Source organism: Periophthalmus magnuspinnatus, chromosome 3 (genome assembly GCF_009829125.3).
Source record: "Periophthalmus magnuspinnatus isolate fPerMag1 chromosome 3, fPerMag1.2.pri, whole genome shotgun sequence".
In the NCBI taxonomy this organism is placed as follows: Eukaryota; Metazoa; Chordata; class Actinopteri; order Gobiiformes; family Gobiidae; genus Periophthalmus; species Periophthalmus magnuspinnatus.
In genome coordinates this window covers 30,412,526-30,434,106 of record NC_047128.1, presented here as the reverse complement: position 1 = coordinate 30,434,106, position 21,581 = coordinate 30,412,526, and the positions used below count along the sequence as shown (strand labels likewise).

General features: G+C 39.2%; 1 protein-coding gene across 1 annotated transcript; it reads right to left on the bottom strand.

The window, feature by feature from the left end:
- Positions 1-6,440: 6,440 nt before the first annotated feature.
- Positions 6,441-21,006, bottom strand: aldh1a2 (aldehyde dehydrogenase 1 family, member A2). Its single transcript, XM_033988028.2, has 13 exons — positions 20,731-21,006; positions 14,046-14,150; positions 13,820-13,960; positions 13,592-13,721; positions 12,692-12,753; positions 11,997-12,125; positions 11,201-11,314; positions 9,074-9,176; positions 8,412-8,596; positions 8,173-8,337; positions 7,940-8,097; positions 7,284-7,358; positions 6,441-7,192 (listed from the first exon to the last, which is right to left on the bottom strand). Exons 1-13 carry the CDS (start codon positions 20,845-20,847, stop codon positions 7,120-7,122), a joined length of 1,557 nt encoding a protein of 518 aa, XP_033843919.1. The 5' UTR covers positions 20,848-21,006; the 3' UTR covers positions 6,441-7,119.
- Between the last annotated feature and the right edge of the window lie 575 nt (positions 21,007-21,581).

Here is a 21,581-nt window from a genome sequence, read left to right as displayed (position 1 = left end):
AGGGGAAATACAATATTCTTTAATAGGATATTTTGATTTAGAAATGGCTGATAAATATCACAATTCTAATGTTAATTTCCAGTAAACAAATTCACTATCTAGGAATGTGCTTTTGCAATATGGTGCAACATAAAATAACACTAGTACTAATATTCAGTGATTAAACAAATGTAAATTAGACAAATCATCATCATCATTGCATGTGAATAAAAATCAACACAGCTGAGTACATTGTACAGTTATACTACGGTAACTATACGTGTGTAAATATGGTAATCACGCATGTGTACAGGACACATCTCTTGTAATTTCCAACTGCTAGTTTACATCTGCTATTTCCGTGTTGTGAAGTAAAGCACAACCCATTTTTGAAGGATCACTGTATAGCCTATAACATGTGCCACCAGATACTTTTAATCTGAGAGACAGATATTCTGCAGGACATGCGTTTCTGCTTTCACTTCTTCACTTTGATGATTCAGAGTTGAATCATTCTATTTTTTTCACATATCTGTGAAAAATCCAAACTATGAAATAGCTTTGGAGACTTTTGCAACAGAGTTGCTCTTTAACTAGGCCACATAGTTCAATTATTGCACAACAGTCAATAATGTAACTCGAACCCTCTGAATACACCCTCACCTATTCCTCTTGCAATGCTATTTACAGAGATAGCCTTACAATATGCTATCACAAGTAACTTATTATGAATTTCCGGCTTTAACTCTTAGTTGGTTGGGGTTAAAGTTAATCTAAGGATAGATGATTCTACACAGTCTGTTTTATAAATTTATGGAAATACTATGTGCGCTCATACAGACATGTTACTTCTACAATGACTAGTGCTTGGTCATATGGACAGATGGAAACAATTTCAACATCATTAGTGACTGTTATGATCATCATGCTGACATCATTCTGGACGCTACTAGCAGTTATTTTTGGATATCCTTTGTGAAAGCAGGCATCCAACATTCAAAAATAACCAAAAGGTTTATTTTAAAAATAAGTTTAATGCAATGATTGGTTCTTTGAAAATTTATTGTGAGAGATTGTCTCTCCTCAATGTTTCAAAGCTCCAATGTCACAATGTCTTTTAAGATGGTCACTACAGATGAGCTACCATTAGTTGCAGAATTGATTTAGAAAACTGCCTAAAACCTATAGATCATTTAGCAATTTTGAATTTAATCTCCAAATGTTAGCAACAAGAAACCGTGAGCATCAAAGTTGAATAGTTGGATGCTATTGAGCAGATGAAGAGATTAGCATGCAAATGGCTGCCATGAATCACTTTCCTGAGCATAGGGTAATTGCCAGTGAATAATACTTATCAAGCTCCATAAGTGCACCTTCCAATAAATACATGGTCCAGGTCATTTGTATTAGGACTGGACGGTTGATGGATATAGGATAACCACTTAACCTTGGAGACATTCCAAGACACCTCCTCAATCATCTCATACATTATGTCTCCCATAACGGCTTGACCAGGCTTTAAGCATAACACCTCTTAATGCACAATATGTTTTATGTGAAGGATCTAACTCAAGGTGTGAGTGGCCTATCCATCACTTCGATGAACTGATGACAACACATTCCTGTTCTTTATTTTTAAGGCCTCTTTCAATGTCTTGTCTTTATGTATCACTCCTCACATGTAATCACCACTATTTATGGCTTTAATGGTATGATATTTATGTTGTATGTCGCTTTAACAAGCTGCTGTTTCATTAGGTCACCTGTGTAACCAGTCCAACCCTTTTAATATGGCTCTGCATTGTGTTCTGGCTGTTGTGGCACAAAGGACAGAGGCTCAGTCCAGGTTCAGAAGGTTTACTCTGTATCACAGATATAAAAATCACAAACTGCTGTGAGTAGAGAGATCCAACAAATATTCCTCAGAGATGTTGCCAAGAATAAACAAACATTCATTCCATTAGCTGACACCATACGTTTCTACATTTACATTTCAATAAATGATCGGACCTGTATGACAGAAAAGTTCACACAATAAAGGTAAATTATTAAAAACAACCCGAAAAGAGAAACAAAGTAAAAGTTTGATTACAGTTAGCTCACAAAATATTGATTAAAATTTGATTTAACATGTGTAACATATTGTAGATAATTAAAAGACATTACACAATAATTGACAAAAGATTTCAGATATTTACAGGACATTCATTAACAAAAAATTACATTTTGTCAGGACACCAAAACAAACTCTACAGCATCACAGGTACAAAAAATAATAACAACAACAAATAATAACAACAAAATAACTTATTTGGTGGAATTTTATAATATATAATGATTGAAAAAGCATGGATTTCTATTACCCTGTTGCATGCACCGCTCCTAGAATTCTACTAAATAACCAAGGTCCAGGCACAGCAAGGATCTAATCCTGACTCAGTTTAGGAACTATCTGACTTGCAGATCAAAAGGCATTTAACCCTTATAGACTACAAAACTTGTCTCAACCAACTCCTGATCATCCATCTCTGAGCTGTCCACAGCACTGTGAGCGGACCTGATCCAAGCAGATGTCCGTCCCTCTGAGGATTCCACTGTTAGACTATTTGGATCACTTATTCTCCTCACGGTCACTGTAGTACTCCTCTGAAATGTCAGATCTTGAGGCCCATCAACACGAAGGCAGTTCCCATCCAGAAGCAGGCTCCTGTGCACAACCTTGCAGTTGGCCATTACAGTATTGGATTTTGTACACATGTATTTCTGGCTGTTTGTCCACAACTGTCTACAAGTTTCTTCTTGCCATGTTCATCTTTATTCGCCAGCAGCCCTCTGTCACTGATTTGCAGACTAACACCCTTGATTCTCTTGTTATAATGCTTTACCTGGTGTCTTTGTAGTTGCCTGACATTTTGATCTTAGCAGCATCAGTTCAGTTTGTGTGGAGTCGTGGAGTGGGTGCTGAAGCCAGCTACACTGGTGTCATTGAGCACTGACTGAAACAGCACATCTACGGGCAGCTGAAGGATGCCATTGTGCGATCTGGCTCCGCAACATGCTTTCAGGACAAACGAGTGTTTCCTCTCCTGCCAGTGCTGCAAACGGACATGTAGTCTATTTATCTAGCTTTGTGTTTGATGGAATGCTTTTCTTTGGGCCTAACGCAAAGTATAGCATCGCTTGACGCACTGTGACAGCTGTCTACTCTTGCAAGCGAGGATGACTGAACTGGAAAACTGCATCTCTTTACTTACTCTAACCCAGAGCGGCTCCTTGACATCAGCAATTTTTTTTAGGGTTTTGGCAGTGGGTTTGTGATTTTCATTGGTATCCACCTATCACCATACATGAAGGAGATGACACAGTTAACTGAAATGCCTCTGGGTCTAACTTTTGAAGAACAGAGCTCAACCAGGATGATGTTGCCTGGGTACACTGGGGTGTTGCTGGGTAGCTTTCCCCAAACTGGGTGCTCTTGCTGAGGAAGAAGCATGACAGCATGAGGCAATCTCACAGTACCAATCTTGTCAGGCGGGTCTTTACCTCTCCATCTGACCGAACAGGAAATCACGCCAAGGATTAGAATTTGCCCCCTGAACCACCACTTTGAACTTGTCCGGTGCAGTAAAACATGTGTTGACAAAGACAAGCTCAGTATCTGGATTGTTTTCGAGGGTTTCTTGTTCACCACCCACACTGCCCCTCTCCGAGTGTGAGTGCTCTAGTTTCCCAAAGGCCAGTTGGCTGTTGACCATGTCTTCCTTTTAAAATGTGCTCGAGTGAAGCATGCTAGACAGAAGTGCTAACAGCAGAGTTACCTGTAAACTGTTGTTGTGGGACTTGCATTCTTGCTGTTAGCTGTGCAGCGTTAAACAGGGGAGGGTACCGAAACTGCTGGTAAGACCGTGGCGCCACTGGAGCTTGACTAGTGGAGGTAGGTACTTATGTGAAGAGGGGAGGTAACTGGCAGTACTGGGACTGTGCATTCAATGGCTCTTGATGTTCATCATAAGACACAGCAGACTGATTGTAGCCGAACACATCTCTTGTTTAAGTGGGAGGCTTTTTTCTCTTGGCCCTGCATTCTCTCCGAAACGTCAGTGTTGCCTACAGCCTTGCTCAGTCTGATCCAGTAGTCATGCACACCTACATTTGGGACCAGCTTGGCGTTATAAAAGTCTGCCACTGGCATAGAAGAGGAGCACTGAAGTGTTGCTTAAGGATGTCAAAGATGGCATAGGTAGTGTGGGAGTGGGAATGCAACCTTAGCATGCCCACTTGAGGATTCACATTTACGTTGTTAAACTATCCTCTACTGAAACCCACATTAGAGTTGCTCACATTAACATTTTCAAAATTAGCTGGCTCAAACATGGTGAATAAAACAGAAAAGATTGAGTATATACTAAAACTTACTCAAACTTAACCACGCTGACCATAAAGCTCTCGGTTTACTTGAATGAGACGAACTTGGAGTCTTGAAATGAGCCTCCCCAGCGATCAAGATGACACTGATATTTCTGGATTCCAAACAGTTACGGCACCATTGTAACCGGTCCACCCCTTTTGATATAGCTCTGCGTTGTGTTCTGTGTGTGTGATACAAACAACAGAGGCTCAGTCCAGGTTCAGAAGGTTTATTCTGTATCACAAATATAAAAATCACAAACTACGTGAGTTGAGGGATCCAACAAATAAGGCTCTCTTATACATTCTAATTATATACATTAAAATAAATAACAATTCAGATAACAACATTCCAGACTATGAAAATGTCAAGAATAAACAAACATGCATACCATTGACCAACACCATACATTTCTACATTTATATTTCAATATATAATTGTACCTGTGTCATAAATAGAAAAAAAATACTTATTTGGTGGGATTTGATTATATATAATGATTGAAAAAGCATGACTTTTTATGAACCTGTTCCACTTACATAAAATAATTTGATTCAAAGCCACAGGCAAACATTACAGCAACATATTACTGGTATCAAATCACATGTAGCATAGCAAATATGTTTTTTGGTGAAGAAGCACAAACCAATAACACACCTTTACTTAACTGTCCCCCACACACTTTTCCCAGTTATTACCAGGCCAATCGCCAATAAACAATCTAAACATCTATCAGATAGACGGTTTCTCCAGTGTCTCGAGTAACTAGAGGACATTCAGAGGAGGATATACTCAATCTCAACTGTACCGCGTTCAATTTCTAACCTTAGCTTTTCTTCATTTCCCTTTTTAAACAAGACCACTTAAGCAGGCTATAGTGTACTATATAGTAAAATAAATGGCTAGTAAGACCAATATCCCTTGATAATTAGTACAAACATGTAGATGACAATTGTCTTTTTCATCATAGTACAGCTTCAAATGGGCTTCCAATTAGGAAATAATCTTTTTCATGTAGAAAGACAGACTATGTACAACTAAACTAAAGTCATGTGCTCCTTGTTGAAGGTTGAGTCACATTTTACCAAAAAGACTTGACCCTGACCCTGCCTCACACAATTAACCTGAAAATATGCACTCCAAAAAGCTTCTCAGATGAGATCACTGGAGAAAGGTTTTATGACTGAGATTTATAATGGTTAAAATGCCTTATCTTTTTGTGATGCTGGCAAAATGTAACTGGGGTTTCTTCCAGAAAAATCAGATGAAAATCAAATGAGACACTAAATGCTCCCTGGAGATGTGAAATCTTTGAGTTTATGTTCATGTCAAGTGCATCTTTCAGCAGCAGCGCTTTATGGAGGAGTTCTTCTCTCAGAAACGCTCACTCACTTAATCTTAAGTGGAATGAGAGGCATGTTCACCGAGGCTTGCACAACATTTGTCTGAGAAATATCTGAGGATTCTGGCTAGTGCTGCTTCCAGCCTGTCAGTTGTGTACCCGGCAACCAGTATCAACTAATGTGATGTAACCCTCAAACAGGAACCAGCTTATTCTCTTCTACTTGTGTAAAAGATAGAATGTGTTATTTTTTATCACACTTCACCTGTCATAAAATGCATTTCTGGTATCAGGAAAGCAGAAATGCAGCTAGTTTTCACCGATAATGTTTGGTGTGATTATGTAAGACACACATAAGCTCTGTGAACATTTATCTTAGTACCTGTATATATTTTCTTTACATTACCATTTTTTCATATTTAAGTTCAGTGCTGGGTTTATAATGAGAACATACATTTGTTAAGGATTATTTTCTGTATGAGTAAGTGTGTTAAGTAACTTGTGGCCTCGGAGGTTGCTCACCACACCTTCTGCCCTTGGTCAGTCAAAGGCCAAAGATCCTTATTTCTGCACAAACTCCATATAAACTTGAGTGCGCAATAAGTATCATTACTTTTAAATTTGTGGCAAATGGTCTCCTGTTTTTAAACCAGCAAAAGTGGAGGCTATATACTTTAACTATAACATTTGATAAGAAAGAACAACTTTGTTCATCTTGAAATCTTATAATTTTATGGCATATAATCATATAAACATAACATAGATGAACATCAATGACAAAATCAGTTACATAATGTCTTCTACTCTTCTTTTAGCTTTAAGAGTAAAATGTCTTAAAGAGAGGTTAAAAATTTTAACAGGTCAACATACAGTGTTAAGTCATACAGGCTAAAATATAAACAATAGACAGGAGTAAAATAAATTTTTCATTCATATCTGTGACAGTGGTCTTGAATGAGCCAAAACATTTTTTTTCTCCATTTTCTTTTTCCAAACTATCACATTCCACTCACTACAAGAACAAGGCTTCATGACAAGTTGCTAGTAAAGGGCTGATAGCAAGTGCGGTGACTGAGTTTTTGAGCTTCCAGCATCAGCAGAGGTGGGACTATGGCCGTTTGCAGGTTGACCAGGGGTTTTCGATCTTCTCCTGCGATATCACTGTGAGTGCTTTAGTGTAGCAGTTAGTGGTGGAGGTATATACATTGGCTAGCTCTCTGGGTGCCAGTCTAAAATGATTCAAGAAAGGAAGTGGTCGGGTTTAGTTGTATAGTTGTTTTTTAGAAGGCAGCAGCGGGGTGGTTACAGACACAGGTAGTTAATGCAGCACCAGAGGACCAGCAGTGACTTGGGTTGATGCTACCTCCCTCTACATAAATGTTAGGTTCACTTAAGAGTTCTTGGCTACCATTTTCATTGTAATGGTCTTCACTTCTGAGTACTCCTTTAGACCACACTCTCCCCTGAAAAAATACAAAAAAGCATTTTACACCACATAGAAAATATTGAGTTGTTACTTTTCTTGTACAGCTGTAAGAATGTGAAATTACTCACAATTCACGCCCATTACCAGACATTTTATATCCTCCAAAAGGACACTGTGTGCTCAAAGCATTAAAACAGTTTATCCTGAAAAAATGATACATAAACAAAATGATGTCAAAAAGTAACCATAAAGTTTCATGCACAGAAAAAGTAACAAAGAAAGAAAATTGCGGTGGAAAATAAAAAACACAAAAAGAAATCTTGTATTTAGCAATTTGATGAGAAAGAATTTGAGTAGTCTTAGAGAACCAAACTGATTGTGCAGCATCGAGAGAATTGCAGTCAAGACTGCAGAGTGCTAAAAATCTCTGGCAGATGTTGATGCTATAACTGTACCCAGCTGCAGCTAATTACAAAAGAAACAAAACATTGTGGTTTAAACCTAGGTCTAGATGTATTGTTTTATGGCCATTTTATTTATTCAAAAAATAAAAATCATGGTGTCCGTTTACAGTTACTGTTTATGTTCTTCATTATTTGCTTTCACCAAGTTTGCTTTATCTTTAACATCTTGGTTGTGGACAAAGAAGTTAAAAGGGAATACATCTCTGTGGTTTATATAATGAGTCTAATGGCATGCTTCCAAGACAAGTTTTTGTGCCAGATCTTAGATAGTGGATATTTCCCATATGAAGCATATGAGTGATTGCTGCTCTTTAACTCACCAGACAGTGCCAGCCTGCATGGCAGTAGATATAGTCAAGGCCTTGTTGATGTCAGTGGTGAATACAGCACTAGTTAAACCATAATCTGTATTGTTTGCTCGTTCTATGACCTCTTCAATGGTCTTGAACTTCATGATCTGCTGCACTGGTCCGAAAATCTGTCAGACAAGCACATTAGGATCTTGTTCCTCCCTCTCTCCTGTTGTTTAGTTTGTAATTTTTGTAATACTTACCTCCTCTTTAGCAATGCGCATATCGTCCCTGACATTAGAGAAAACAGTTGGCTCGATGAAGAATCCTTTTACACCAAGGGCTTTTCCTCCACACTCCAGTTTAGCACCTTCACTGATCCCACTCTGGATGTATTCCAACACACGGTTCTGCTGCTCGCGGCTGATCTGAAATAATAAATACACAGTGTTATTCCTGTGATTTACTTCTAGTTGACGATAAGTAAAATTTTGGCATTTACCTGAGGGCCCTGCTCAGTGGTTGGGTCGAATGGGCTGCCTACTGTCCTCCTCTTGGCCCTTTCGACACTCCGGCGCACAAACTCTTCGTATATGGGCTCTTCCACAAAGATGCGAGAGCCAGCCGTGCAGCACTGTCCTGCGTTGAAGAAGACTCCTTGGTGGGCTTGTTCTATGGCTAAATCCACTGTAACAGACATTTTCTGATCAATGATAATGTTAAACTGGCTCTTAATAAAAATCGCCTGGTTGGAATAATAATTTTTCTGTATTAAAAACCTCAGTGTATTGTGCTTTAAATTTGTTATTATGGTGAGTTTTTCTGTGCAAATATGATAGCTGACACCTGGGAGACAGGACCCAGGGTTAACAGACCCACGTGATTTATAGGTCTCGAATGAAGCACCCGACTGGGACAGGCTCCATTCTGTTGATTTACAGGCCATAGAGAGCCCCTCTCACGGCTGCTGAAAGCATTTGAAAGCTCCAGTTTGAGAGACACACTCACATCTACAGCCTATGCAGATCTATAACACTAATGTTTTGCTGTCATTTTCACAGCATCAAAAAAAGAAACATAAGTAAAGCAAACCAGGTTTGTGGCAGACCACCCAGTATTGCTGACTGAATGTGGTGCAAATGAATAGTAGGTGAATATACTCACAATCAGCATCTGCAAATATGATGTTGGGATTCTTCCCTCCCAGCTCCAGCGTCACTCTCTTCAGGTTACTTTTCCCAGCTGCTTCTTGGATCAACTTGCCGACCTGGTGAGAAACAAAGCAGGGCTTTACTTACGGCAATACCGGGCTGTGGCCAGATCAGTAAATCACTGCAGCCATTAAACAGCTTTAAGAGCTGGTTAGCTCCAAACATCTGAAACACGAGTTCTGCAAATACACGCACACCAATATCTGTTACCGCTCTGTGCAGATAGGAACTGAAAAACACAATAGACGTTTGAGTCTGAGGAGAGGGCAGGAAGAGCTGACCACAAGGTGTGTGGGCGCTGGGTTGTGATCTAACTCACAGATAATGACAATGTGTTCAGGACAAAATGCTTGTCCTATTTCCACTTCATTATCTTATCAAGACTGACTTTACAATATAACCCAAGGACTAATGAATAAAACATTTGAGCTATCCGGTTTATATTAATAAGATAAGATACCAGTGGTTTCATGTTTTTGACAAAGTTAACCAAAACACTTTTATATCTACTTTTACTAACATGAAAAATGAAACTCAGTAGATAACTGTAGTGTGGAAAATCCATGTGCCTCCCTTCATAACCTTACACCCTGTAAGTATCCATCTTCCTGTTACTCATACAGTCTGTTTTACTTTCCAAAGAGCAGACAAGATAAATGGAAAAGTCCCTCTCTTTGTACAACCATCTGACACGGAAAGAGCTCATCTTGTGTCACTATTGTTTCTTTAAGATGCAGCGGATAAAGAAAGAAAAATGAAAAAGTATCCTACAGTAATATCTAAAGACAGTGACTAATATTATAGATCAAATATATCAAACTCCTGGGGTTACATGGCGATTTGCCCATTTTATCTGTAACTACAATTTCTAGCCATTGTTACTGTAAATACGATCGAGCATCAGTTGAGGAAGTTTGACGGTACTAACGAGAACCAGTTAATTCATACTTTACAGAACTATATTAATTAATAACAATAAAAATTGAGGAAATAAATATATTATATGTCTATATAAGTAATTCATTTAAACAATACAAACATTTTGTGATTATAAATTATGATGAATACAGGTTGGAATACTTTAGGCCCATCACAATATATAGTTATTCAAGTAAAAGAGTATTTGTATCGTTGATTGTGACTGATCTATGCAATAGCATGTGTAGAAGAGACACAAGTCGCATGTGGGCAAGAGCTGTTGTCCCACAATGCACCTGTGTTCCCGCCTCCACATCACAGAGGGGCTTCAGCTACTACAGCCTCATTGTGAGTCACTGTCTGGCCAGCAGCAGCCACGCAAATTGACTCCAGATTACAGGAAACAACAGGAAAATTAGTAAAAGAAATGGGGCACTTGCAAAGGGAAACAATTTATCAGGATGAGCTGATAAAAGGAAAGCATCTGTTGTCTGATGCTTAAAAAAAGAATCAAACAATAGTGTAAAAGTTATGGGACAATCACGACTAAATGCTGTGAGTCAAATTTAATATCCACTGTGCAGCAACTTCAACCGATGAACGAAGCATTTAAAACTCCTTAAATATCTATCTAAAATATTTGTCACAGGCCATCAAGTTATGCATTAGGGCAGCTTCATATGGAAATATGTTCAATTATTAACATCTCTATCAAAGTGCACATTTATACTATGAGCTGGTCTTTTTACACAGCTAAACTAAACTTTACTTAAAAACTATCAACTGTAATTTGACTGGCCAACTGGCCTTGTTGTATTCTCGTACCAACACTAGATTCTGCATTATTGCGGTCTGACAGTGTGCCAGTTTTAGCCTGACAGGAGAAGACCAGACAGCATAGGTGAGCGTGAACAAAGGCCAGGTGAGGGGAGGGGAGAACAGGTTTCACATCTGCCATCTACTGGTAAAACAACATCACGGTAGCTTTAACCATTTTAACAAAAGAATGTATATTCCAAAATGTTGTAATCAAAATGAAGTGGAAACTTAAAATTTTTAACAGTATGACACTTCCTCATTCCTCTTATGCTGTGCACATGTTGACAGAATCTTATAAACTGGAAGCAGCCGTAAATCAGAGCTGTGATCATAGAAAAAGTACCTTGGTTGATCCTGTAAAAGCCACTTTGTCTATGCCCATGTGTGAAGCAATCGCAGCGCCTGCAGTTGGCCCAAATCCTGGCAAAATATTGACGACTCCCGGAGGAAACCCAGCCTGTCAAAACAATATGAGAGGAAACAAGCTTTAGCGCAGATGACAACAGAGCCAAGCAAAACCAAAGGCCCAACCCAACCACCCCACCAGCACAGAAGTAGGGGAACATCAAAAAGTCGCATGCTGCAGACAGATAGTCTCCAAAATGAGAGAAGAGGCCAGAGATGGCAGTGTAGAGACCAACCCTTGGTAGACAATGGGATTTATAACGTGTTTGGGTTCATAGTTATACAGTGCTACGGGACACTGCAGTGTTCCTATCTTGCTCAACTTACTCATGATATTAACTTGCAACAACAACAGGAATGCAGTGCCCAACAGCTATGTGCCATTGTATTTTATGTCATCTGATCTGCACTGGATTTGAAGCTCAGCTATTCACATTGTGCTGTTGTACTGAGCCTGAATAGTTTCATATGTGGTCGTATTGGTGATAACATTTTCAGGGGATAATATAAATTGTTCTGTGATACCATACATTTTGAAAAAAACATTTCTCTGATGAGTGGACCTATGTCTAGGCCACCTTTTAATATATCATTGTTTGTCTTCTTTTTTATGTAAAAAAGTGTGTTGAGATTTTTTTCTGATACAGTATTTAAAGAAATACACTAAATAAATGGTAGAGGTATGACATAATATGAAAGTAGAATTTTTTTAATAGAGAAAGTGTGTGGTGTACCTCTTTGACCAGGGCTGCGATGTAGAGGCAGGTGAGTGGAGTTTGCTCAGCAGGTTTCAGGACCACTGTGTTCCCACAGGCCAGAGCTGGGCCCAGCTTCCACGCTGTCATCATTAGAGGAAAGTTCCACTGAAATTAGAGTTGAGATGCATCAGAGGCTCGTTGGGTGGTCACATGCGAAGGCAATTGCTCATCACTCTTAAGTCACTTCCTTTGATTTTTACTTTCTCTAAACATGCTGAAGTGAAAAAGTATTCTGGGCACTCTGTTGTATTTTTCTTTCTGGAAATATTGTGAGAAAATGGGAAAATTGCGACACATGTGCAATATGCCTGTATCAGTGTACATCACACAGACCAGTGTTATTTCTGCCTTACACAGAAGCCCATGGGGCTCAGTACCCAATCACTCACTGCTCTTTTTACACAATACCCAGCCTCAGCCCCTTCTTCATCTCTCTACACTCACTCACCACTAAATTCCCTTATGCCTACTGCTTTACACTTTTGGTTTTGCAAACCACTGGCAGTGACATATTTGGGGTTTACCAGAAGGATCTACTTGAATACACAATACAAGAAAATTACATGAAAATGACGGGTGTAATTCAACAGACAGTCTACTCGAAATCTCACATCTCAGTTATTGCATGTTTGTGTATACGCCTTTGTATAATTCAAATGATTTATACTTACAGGAATAATTTGTCCACACACTCCAATGGGCTCATATCTGGTGAATGTGAGGTATTCACCATCTGCAGACACAACAGAAAACGTGGTTATAATTTCAGCCTCTCAGTAATGTTTCAAATAGCACGTTGTTGTTGTGGACAAGTTAATTTGTAAATGAAAGTTGTTGCATTCCCTGTTGTGAGATTAGATTTTGATGGGAACCTCCATGTGTGTGGCTGTTTTAGGTCAGAGATGGGTGTTTTGCTGGAAAGGCTTGCTCATTCCTCTTGCATTACTTGAGAAAGGATGTACTTACTAAGGGTGTGCCATGCTTGTTCATTGTCCACAAAATCATTGATATTATGAAATGTGTGTACCTTTTCTACAGCCCTCTGTGGATTAAACATTACAGTGCTGTGTCAAAGTGGATTAATCAGTGATGAAAAAGAAGACAATGACATTCACTGGATGATAGTAAATGAATAACAGCTGAAATGCACTCTAAAAAAGAACCATAATTTATATCTAATTGGCTAAATACAACTTGCTTATTAATTTTAGTTATCTTAAATAAAAAGTTAGCAAGTGTATAGGAATAATTTATTTAAGGGGTACAAGAACAACCAGGCTTAAAGCAAAGGCCTTGGGAAAAAGCTTGCTGTGGTCCATTTGGCAGCAGCCCACAAGAGGAGCTTTGAGAGAGACAATGCAGTGGTATCAGAGGGGCTCCCCTGTGCACTCTCACTTTCATGTTCCTATTTCCTTATTTGTACTTCCTATTCAAATAGACAGCCAGCTTTCTCGACTTATGCCCTCAGATTGAACCCAAATTTGTCAAAAAATGCCCCTTGTATATTAGTGTTAATACATCTTGTCGTCTTAAGCAAACTGTGATGTTGTTGGGTGTATATTGCATCTTACCCATTGGAATTGATGTGCCGTGAATTTTGTCTGCATATCCCGCAAAGTACCGGAGTGTCTTAATAGTTCCTTGAAGGTCAACAAATAGAGTGGGAAGGAAGGGCTTCCCACTGTTCAGAGTCTCAAGGGTCTAATAAGGAACATTTTAAAATAAAGTGCTTATTATGTAATAATTTCATGAAACCTTAAATTAACCAAATTGATTACACTTAAGAAAGTTCCGCTTACGGCTAGATAGATGCTGTCCCTCTCCACCAGGTCGGCCAGTTTGGCCAGAAGTCTGCCTCTCTCAGAAGCGTCCATTTTTCTCCAAACTGAACCCAAGGAAAATGCGAGGCGAGCTGCTTGAACTGCTTTCTCTACATCAGCCTGGACAATATATCATTGTAATAAGAACTATAAAAACTTTTTTGACAAATTAAATGCATTTAAAAATAGACTGCATCCTAATTACCTTATCTGCTTCCTGGACCTCACAGATTTGCTCTCCTGTCGCTGGATTGTATGTTGGAAACACCTTCCCACTGACTGAATCATGCCACTCGTTGTTAATGAATATCTGTCAAAAAATGCAAAAGTTTAACAACATAATCAATGTTGATCCACATTCATTACTATCTGTGACAGCACTAAGACATAAGACATTATTATAAACCAGGCCCAAATGTATGAAAGTATGCAGCTTGTAAAACAACATGTTTGGGAGATTTAAGAGGAGCTGCTGGGTGTGCTCACTGGATCTCATCAAGTAGAATATGTACTGTATGTAGTAGGTGCCAAGTGGATCACAAATGAGAAACTCAACAAATTATTTGGAAAAATACTGCCCAGATAAAGACATATATACATTGGCCTTGAATAAAATGTAAGATTGGGCAACTAAAAGATGTGCCTCAGACATTTCTTTTTCATGTTTTGGAGATTTTTAAATATTTATACAGAGTTAAGTAATCATGTTGGCTGCAGTAACAGGCTTGTAGGATGTGAAAGACAAACAGCCCAGAGGCAGCTGTCCCGAGCGTTCTTGTGTAAGGGATATGGGACAATCTCTGGAAATCTGCAGATTCCTGGCTGTCCAGCACAGCTCTCTGGGGAGTGCTCCACCATCCAGACAAAAGGGGTGCAGGGTTTGTGTGAGTGTGGCAGATAAATCCCTATCAGACACCAGTCCCCCATACCCCCCACCCCTCTCAGACACACGTTTCACAACATCGCTGCTCGTTTACGAGATCATAAAACACGTGCCGTGCTTGGTCTCTGTGATGCGTTAAAGCAAGTCTTCCGTTAAACAACCGCCTGGGATTCCAAACAGGACATTTCCCACATCGTCCACATTTTCTTCTGCAGCAAAATAAATGTTTACAGAGCTGCAAAACCATGAAAGATGTTACTAAAGTATCCCTTGGCAGATGAGATGAAAAAGAAAATAGGCAAGGTGTGATTTGGAATAGTAAAAATATCTTTGGGAATGATCTTTCCATGCTGACATGTTTAGCTGACAAAGAGAGCGTAAGGAGAACATCTGCTGGCACATATCTAGTAAAATACTAGTCTGCTCTAAAAAGCAATTCATTAAACATACAATGCTTGTGGTTAACATTTGAGCTGGTATAAATACTCCAAAGAATAACAAAATTAAGAAGTCCATTCACTGGTATGCACTAAACTATGTAGCTGTTGTGGATTCTTGTACTCTCACTTTGAAAAGACACAAACCACATTTTTTTCCGGATTTGTATTCTCATGCACCCTGCATCAGAGGGCACCTTTAATCTGCAGCTCATTAAGAGCACTTCATAAAATTGTCAGTAACGATAAGAACCGAGGGGCAGCTACAAAAACAGAAAGTCCCGTAGAGCACTGAATTAGTTTTTAAATTTATAGGGGCCACTGATGTGGGGCACCCTAAATCAGAGCAGCCCCTGACAGCCGCAACAGTCTGGGCAAGAATGTGGGCTGTGGGTAGCTTTATGTTCAGTGTAACCCCTCTCACGGGCCGCTGCTGAGGGAGAACAGTGGAGCAGGCGTCCTCCTAAATCACAGCCAGAAAAGGACAAGTGTCAGCTGCCGTTTGGATCACCCTCTCTCTGCGCCAGGACCGGTGTTACACTTTTGTTTCGTCCCATTGAGAGTCTTGATTAAGATGACAGGGCATAATCGTAAATCAATTGTTCAGCTTACTTAAAATTGTCTTCAGGAACACTTGGAAGAATAATAATAAAAAAAAACAAGTGCATTGGCAGACATTTTGAAATGATCAGAGAATCAGACTTTTACCAATGCTACCAATGACGCTTTCATGCCTCTAAAAATCTACAGCTTTAAAACGCCTAGGACTCAATAACAACTTTTCATCAGTATGATTTGTCCCTTCACTTCTGCTTAAACTCCTGATATATGGTAATGTTTATATTACATCACCAAATTTTATGTGAATTCATTTTAGAAAATAAAATCTCACTAACATAAAATTTTAAAAAGTGACAAAAGGGTTGTGGTGAGAACGCCTGAGGAGGTCTGACGTGTTGCGATCTACACACTGAGGAGTCTAGGTCAAAACTTTGTGCATTGCCAGAGCAGCTGCAAACATTTAGTGACTCCCATGCTTTTGCAAAACCTGTCAGCATAGATATTAAAAACATGATGTGCACATAATGCAATTTTACATATTTTACATCTGACCAAATGACAACAACAACCACTTACTCTGACAGATTAGTGCATGTAAGTTAATTATGTTTATTTATAGAGTGAACTGTTAGTGCAGAATGTGCCAAATAACAACAAACCTAAGGTTGGCTCAATGCTTTTCACAGCTTACAGGCTTGCAGCTGAATGCATGTAGCCTCTTTTTATGTGAGAATAGACGGGAGGTTTGGTGACCGCAGAGGAGGGGACATTGGGGTGTTTTGAGGGTCATCCCAATATATAAATATAAATTTATATAGATATATAGATTATACATTTACTACAGAACAAGACACCTGCACAGCTAGCCCAAGCTGGAGGTTTCATATCCTCATTGGTATCGTAGGACCTCTCTTTGTTGCTCTGGACATCATTCAACAAGCTCTCATAATTACTGCAGCAAGCTATCGGGGAGCATGTGAAAGAGGGGAGCCGCTTCCCATGTCGGACACTACAAACTAACCATGTTTTTCACACGCACAGCTCGAAACAATACCTCCCAGCACTCGCATCTTTGAACGGGATGACCCCTCTGTCACTGCCTGGCGAACATCTCTCTCCTACTGGCATGTGTGTTTGGTGTGTGGCCCAGTTAGCGTGATTACAATTGATTCAATTCATTTGAAAAATATTTTTTTTAGTGCTGAAACATATAAGAAAGAGTTAAGTTATCTCACACTAACAAAATATATCTTGAATGCTGGTATTCATTAAAAATGTTTCAATTAAAATACAGATTTTTCTTAAAAGGAATTTACCTCAGAGTTGCTCTAAAAAGGGTATAATTTAAAATATATTTTGTTACTTTTTAGAATGATATTTAGCAGTAGTCATAATAATTGTTAAAGTGTTTTGGATGCAGTATGGACTTTTTGGAAAAATGACATGATTAGAAATTGTAAATTTACCGCTGTGAGATGTAACAGCTCTGTGCCACTCTGTCTATTTCTATATATTGATACAACATTGTTTGGTGTTTTTGTAACTAATCTATAAAAAAGGTTTGTGGAAAAAAGTGTGCAACAAAATCTATGTATGAAATAAACTATAAGACAGACAAATTGTCCAAAAGGTTAAAGACTGAACTCAAAGCTAAAGCCTACTGTCATGAATCAACAAGACAACTGATGTCACCTCTCTTTCCCCCCTTCTTTTAAACATCTAGGGTTTAACGAGTCCCTTTGTTCTTACCTATTCTTTAAATTTCAAAGAAAAGCTTAAGGAACATTTCCAAGTCGTTTTACTCCCGGGGTCAGCGCACAATAAGGAAGAAGAGGTGCTTTAACCGAAATGTGATGCTTCAACACTTACAAATAAACATTAAAAAGGGGGGAGCGGTTTTGCCTCCTCTGTCTGCCCCGTTACATGGTCGACTGAGGAAAGAGCCTATTTTCCCAGATTTATGAAGCGGAGTGTTTTTCATAATGACACCATAAGGATTTACACGTTGCTTGTCAACTGGATAACCTCCCTGTCACTTCTCTTCCTTACACAGTGATTAAGAGACAGGGGACACGATGTTGACATAGAGGCTAAGTTGATAATTTACACTCGCTGCACAAGAAGGCATTTCACACTGATGGACATATTAATGGCACCGCACACTTACCCTGTCACAATCAAAGAGTTTTAGAGTCTATGCGCCCATCCATGTGTGTATGTGAACTGGGAAATTGTGTAAGCAAAAGAGCACAGGACAAGAAGGGGGAGGAGAGTAAAGGGAAGTCTTCTCGCAGCGCCCGTTGTAATAAATCACTTAGTTGCAGAGTATCCCCTAACTTTAGCTCTGTTTGATCTTGATCGCAGAAAGATGGAGGTTTTGAAGTGAAAGAGTCCAGAACTGCAGGTCAGATTCAAGCGTCCCACACAGTGAGACAGGGCAATAATTTACACCCCGCTGGACAGCACCTAGCATCAGGGAGCCCCAAACCTCCATCTGTACTATCTCAATCAGTGACAGATTGATGGAGCCCCTTTTTCATCCCAAACTGAGGAGATGTCTGAGTGAAGAGCATCTTAAGAATAAACGTCGCTGCAGTAGACAGGTCCAAGCACTTCTATGGTGAAAGTACACTGCTGCCACCAGGAATATGGCTGTATTTAAAATTTATGGTTACGATAAAAGCAAGTTATTTTTCCACTTGAAAGTTGGTGGATAAAGCAAATATTAACATTTCTAAATATGACTCTGATTTAGACACTGGCTATATTAAACCCTGTCAAGCATATGGTGAGTTACAACCCAGCTACACAAAGTCTACAGAGTCCTGTCTTTTTATTTTCTTGTAAAATCTGTCCCATTAACCACCAGCTTTAACAACTCATTATCACTGCCTTGTGTAAAAAACACAAATGTACAACGTATTGCTACTTAACACTTAAACAGTCCATAAAAGCTTTGTGGACTGCGCCTGTAGATTTTCTGTAAATGTCTTTTAAAAGTTTTTTTTCTTCTACAGCTTTCTGTCTTGTCTTGTAACCTGGCCAGACTAGGGGCAGTTGTTGCAGCGACCCAAACAAAGGCTTGGAGTTTGATTTGCATTACATTCAAATGGCTAGTTCTTTATTAACAGGACTGGACTTCAGAGTATAACTTCTCCACAATCAACATGTGCCTAGTGGGGAACAGCATGTTACGCAGAAAGGACAAGGGGCAGAGACTGATGGGAGCACAATGTTATTATCACACGCTTCAACACTGTATTCACAGCCTATAATAGTTATTATATTTTAATCTGAATGATCCTAACACAAAATATGATCAGAGTTTAGACAGGATATGCACACCCTGCAGGCCAATGGATGCACTGGCCTGTGCCTCTTGTTGTAGGGTGGAGAACATGAACAGGGTGTGAGGAGAGCCCATGCTAGGGGTGCCCATAAATCAGGGCCCTTCTGCCCCCTATGTCCACAAAACCAACAGGAACTGGATGATCCAAATTCCTTGGGGTTAATTCACCAAGTCGCTCCCTAAATTTCCTTCTGTACACCACATCTTGTCTTTAACTGCTGCTGTGGCTGAATGAGAAGCTTAAATGATACAATGCAACACATCCTAGGCTCAATGACCTTTGCACCTACAACACTAGAGTATAGGTTAGCACAGTCCAGCAGTGATAGGACTGAATGAACTTAACACCACTATCACTATCACCCATGCACTATGAGATGTGCCCTTTAATCTTCCAATCGTAAAACACATCTTGTACAATAACATACTTCAGTAACAACAGAGTCACTCACTAAAGGTGAGACTGAGACTGTAAAAAGACAAAAAAGCCTTTGTGCTAAAAGATTTGTCTGTATTAAACACCCACTAAATTCAAAAATAAAATATAGACATTCCTCAGATGTTATCAAAAAGCCACAAAACTGTTAATCTCTGATTATTTTCAGGGTGTGTAAAGACATGGAGCAGGGTGGGATTAAACAGAGAAATCCAACCATCCTTCAGGAGCTCATGTTAGTTGAGTTCCTTAAATTGAACTTAAAAACTAAAGTGGAGTAAAAATAAAATGTGTATAGCTGATTGTGGTGAGGGGTCCTTAATAGACTTATACAATTTAAGCACAATTTGTCTAAAGCTCTTTTGTTAAAATCGAACCTTCTCCAGCTGTTTCTGCATCTCCTTTTTTCCCACCCACATGCACAAATGAGGAGATGACTTCAGCAAGGGAACATATTAATTCTCCTGATTCTGTGTAACATAGTTTAGGTAAATAAATAACTATTACAATGCAGCAAAATATTTAATTTACTGAATATATTTTTCACCTAATGTGCAGACAAACCTTTTCTAAAATTACCATACGAACATACATTTGATAGAACTAAATAGTATCAAGAGTCTAATGACTGCAAAAACAATTGTTTCTGTAATCATCCATGAACTTAGAAAACCCATAAAACGTGTAAGCAAATACTATAATATAATCGTCTATCCGTTTTAGGGACACACTAATGAGTTGTCAATGACGAGAAATTGTCTAGGATCTTTTCACAATATGTGAAAAAGTTAAACAACCGCTGAATATATCGCGCTATGAACCATTTTATGGCTGTCTATAAATTACAAAAAGCTTTTTGCGCACAACAACCAGAGCCATGAACAAGCGTCTGGTTACGCAGAACCAAACGTGAATAGTAATAATAATTTATACACTTTAGACATTTGTCCCCAGCAAAGCACTATGAAAATCACATGCACTCATCCGTTTTGAGCCTTGACTTAACTTTGTTTCGGAGAAGAAACTTTATCGGCCCTGGCTCAGTATCACAGTACAGTAGAGCACACACTGCCATGCACTGTTCCAGAGTAGAGCCCTTGTGCTCAAACAATAACGCATTGTTCACTCATTTTCCATGTACCCCTCATTTTAGTGATAAGTAAAGTAAAAGTAATGGGCAAACTTTGGTGCCGCTGCGTGTTGAGAGTGCGTGCAGACACAGACCTTGGTGTACTTGATCTCGGGGTTGGGCACCGGGGAGGGCATCAGCTGGAGGGATGCCATGAGAGCAGCGGGGTCGCTCTTCACCTCTCCGGGGATCTCGATCTTGCTGGAAGTCATTGCGCCGTGTGCCGCTGGTGCTCCTCTCGCTGGGCTTCTGTTTTTTAGGAAGAGAAAAAGATTCTGATTAAGGACTTGTTGGGATCCTTCCTGAGTTTATAGCCAGGTGTCAGCCGCGGCTCATTTTCATTGGATAAAGGAAAAGGGCCGTCCTTTTGAAAATGAAATACACGCATTTACATAAAACGACATCAGCCATGCCTGTTAAGGAGGAGAAACAAATCCACCCCACCCACCACCTCTTCACAGCGCTTTACCTCATCAATGGGTAGCCTAAAGTTTAACCAGGCTACTAAAAATGGCTGTTCCCCATAGATTAATCTCTGGACCAATTAATTTATTAGCCTAGAGTAAATCACATGAATAAATTAGTAAGTAATAAGTAGGCCTATTAGTAACAAAGCGCTGATATTAGAAAGTTTTCTTGGGACACATACATATTTATAAATTTTATTTTCATCACATTTGGTGGCATAGACAGGCTTGTACATGAAATACCTTGCAAATAAATAGGCTATTATTTCTATAACAAACAAAATAAAGTGTGGAGATCTCCTAGTTTGGCTTTTCACGTAGGCTCTAACTATGTCCAGCTACAGTGTTTTTAAAAGGTATAATTTACAACTACCTCCAAAACATCACACATTTACCCGACTTACAGTTCGAACACAAACTCCTTTACACCTCAACAATGACATGAAGGCGTTAAAATCTTATCTCACTTCGGTCTATTT

Excerpts from the sequence above, each read along its gene's own strand:
- aldh1a2 (XM_033988028.2), bottom strand. The coding sequence starts at position 20,847 with ATGACTTCCAGCAAGATCGAGATCCCCGGAGAGGTGAAGAGCGACCCC. Across the intron at positions 13,722-13,819 it reads GGGACAGCATCTATCTAGCC|ACCCTTGAGACTCTGAACAG; the intron begins GTAAGCGGAACT and ends GTTCCTTATTAG. Across the intron at positions 8,597-9,073 it reads CATATTTGCAGATGCTGATT|TGGATTTAGCCATAGAACAA; the intron begins GTGAGTATATTC and ends TGTCTGTTACAG.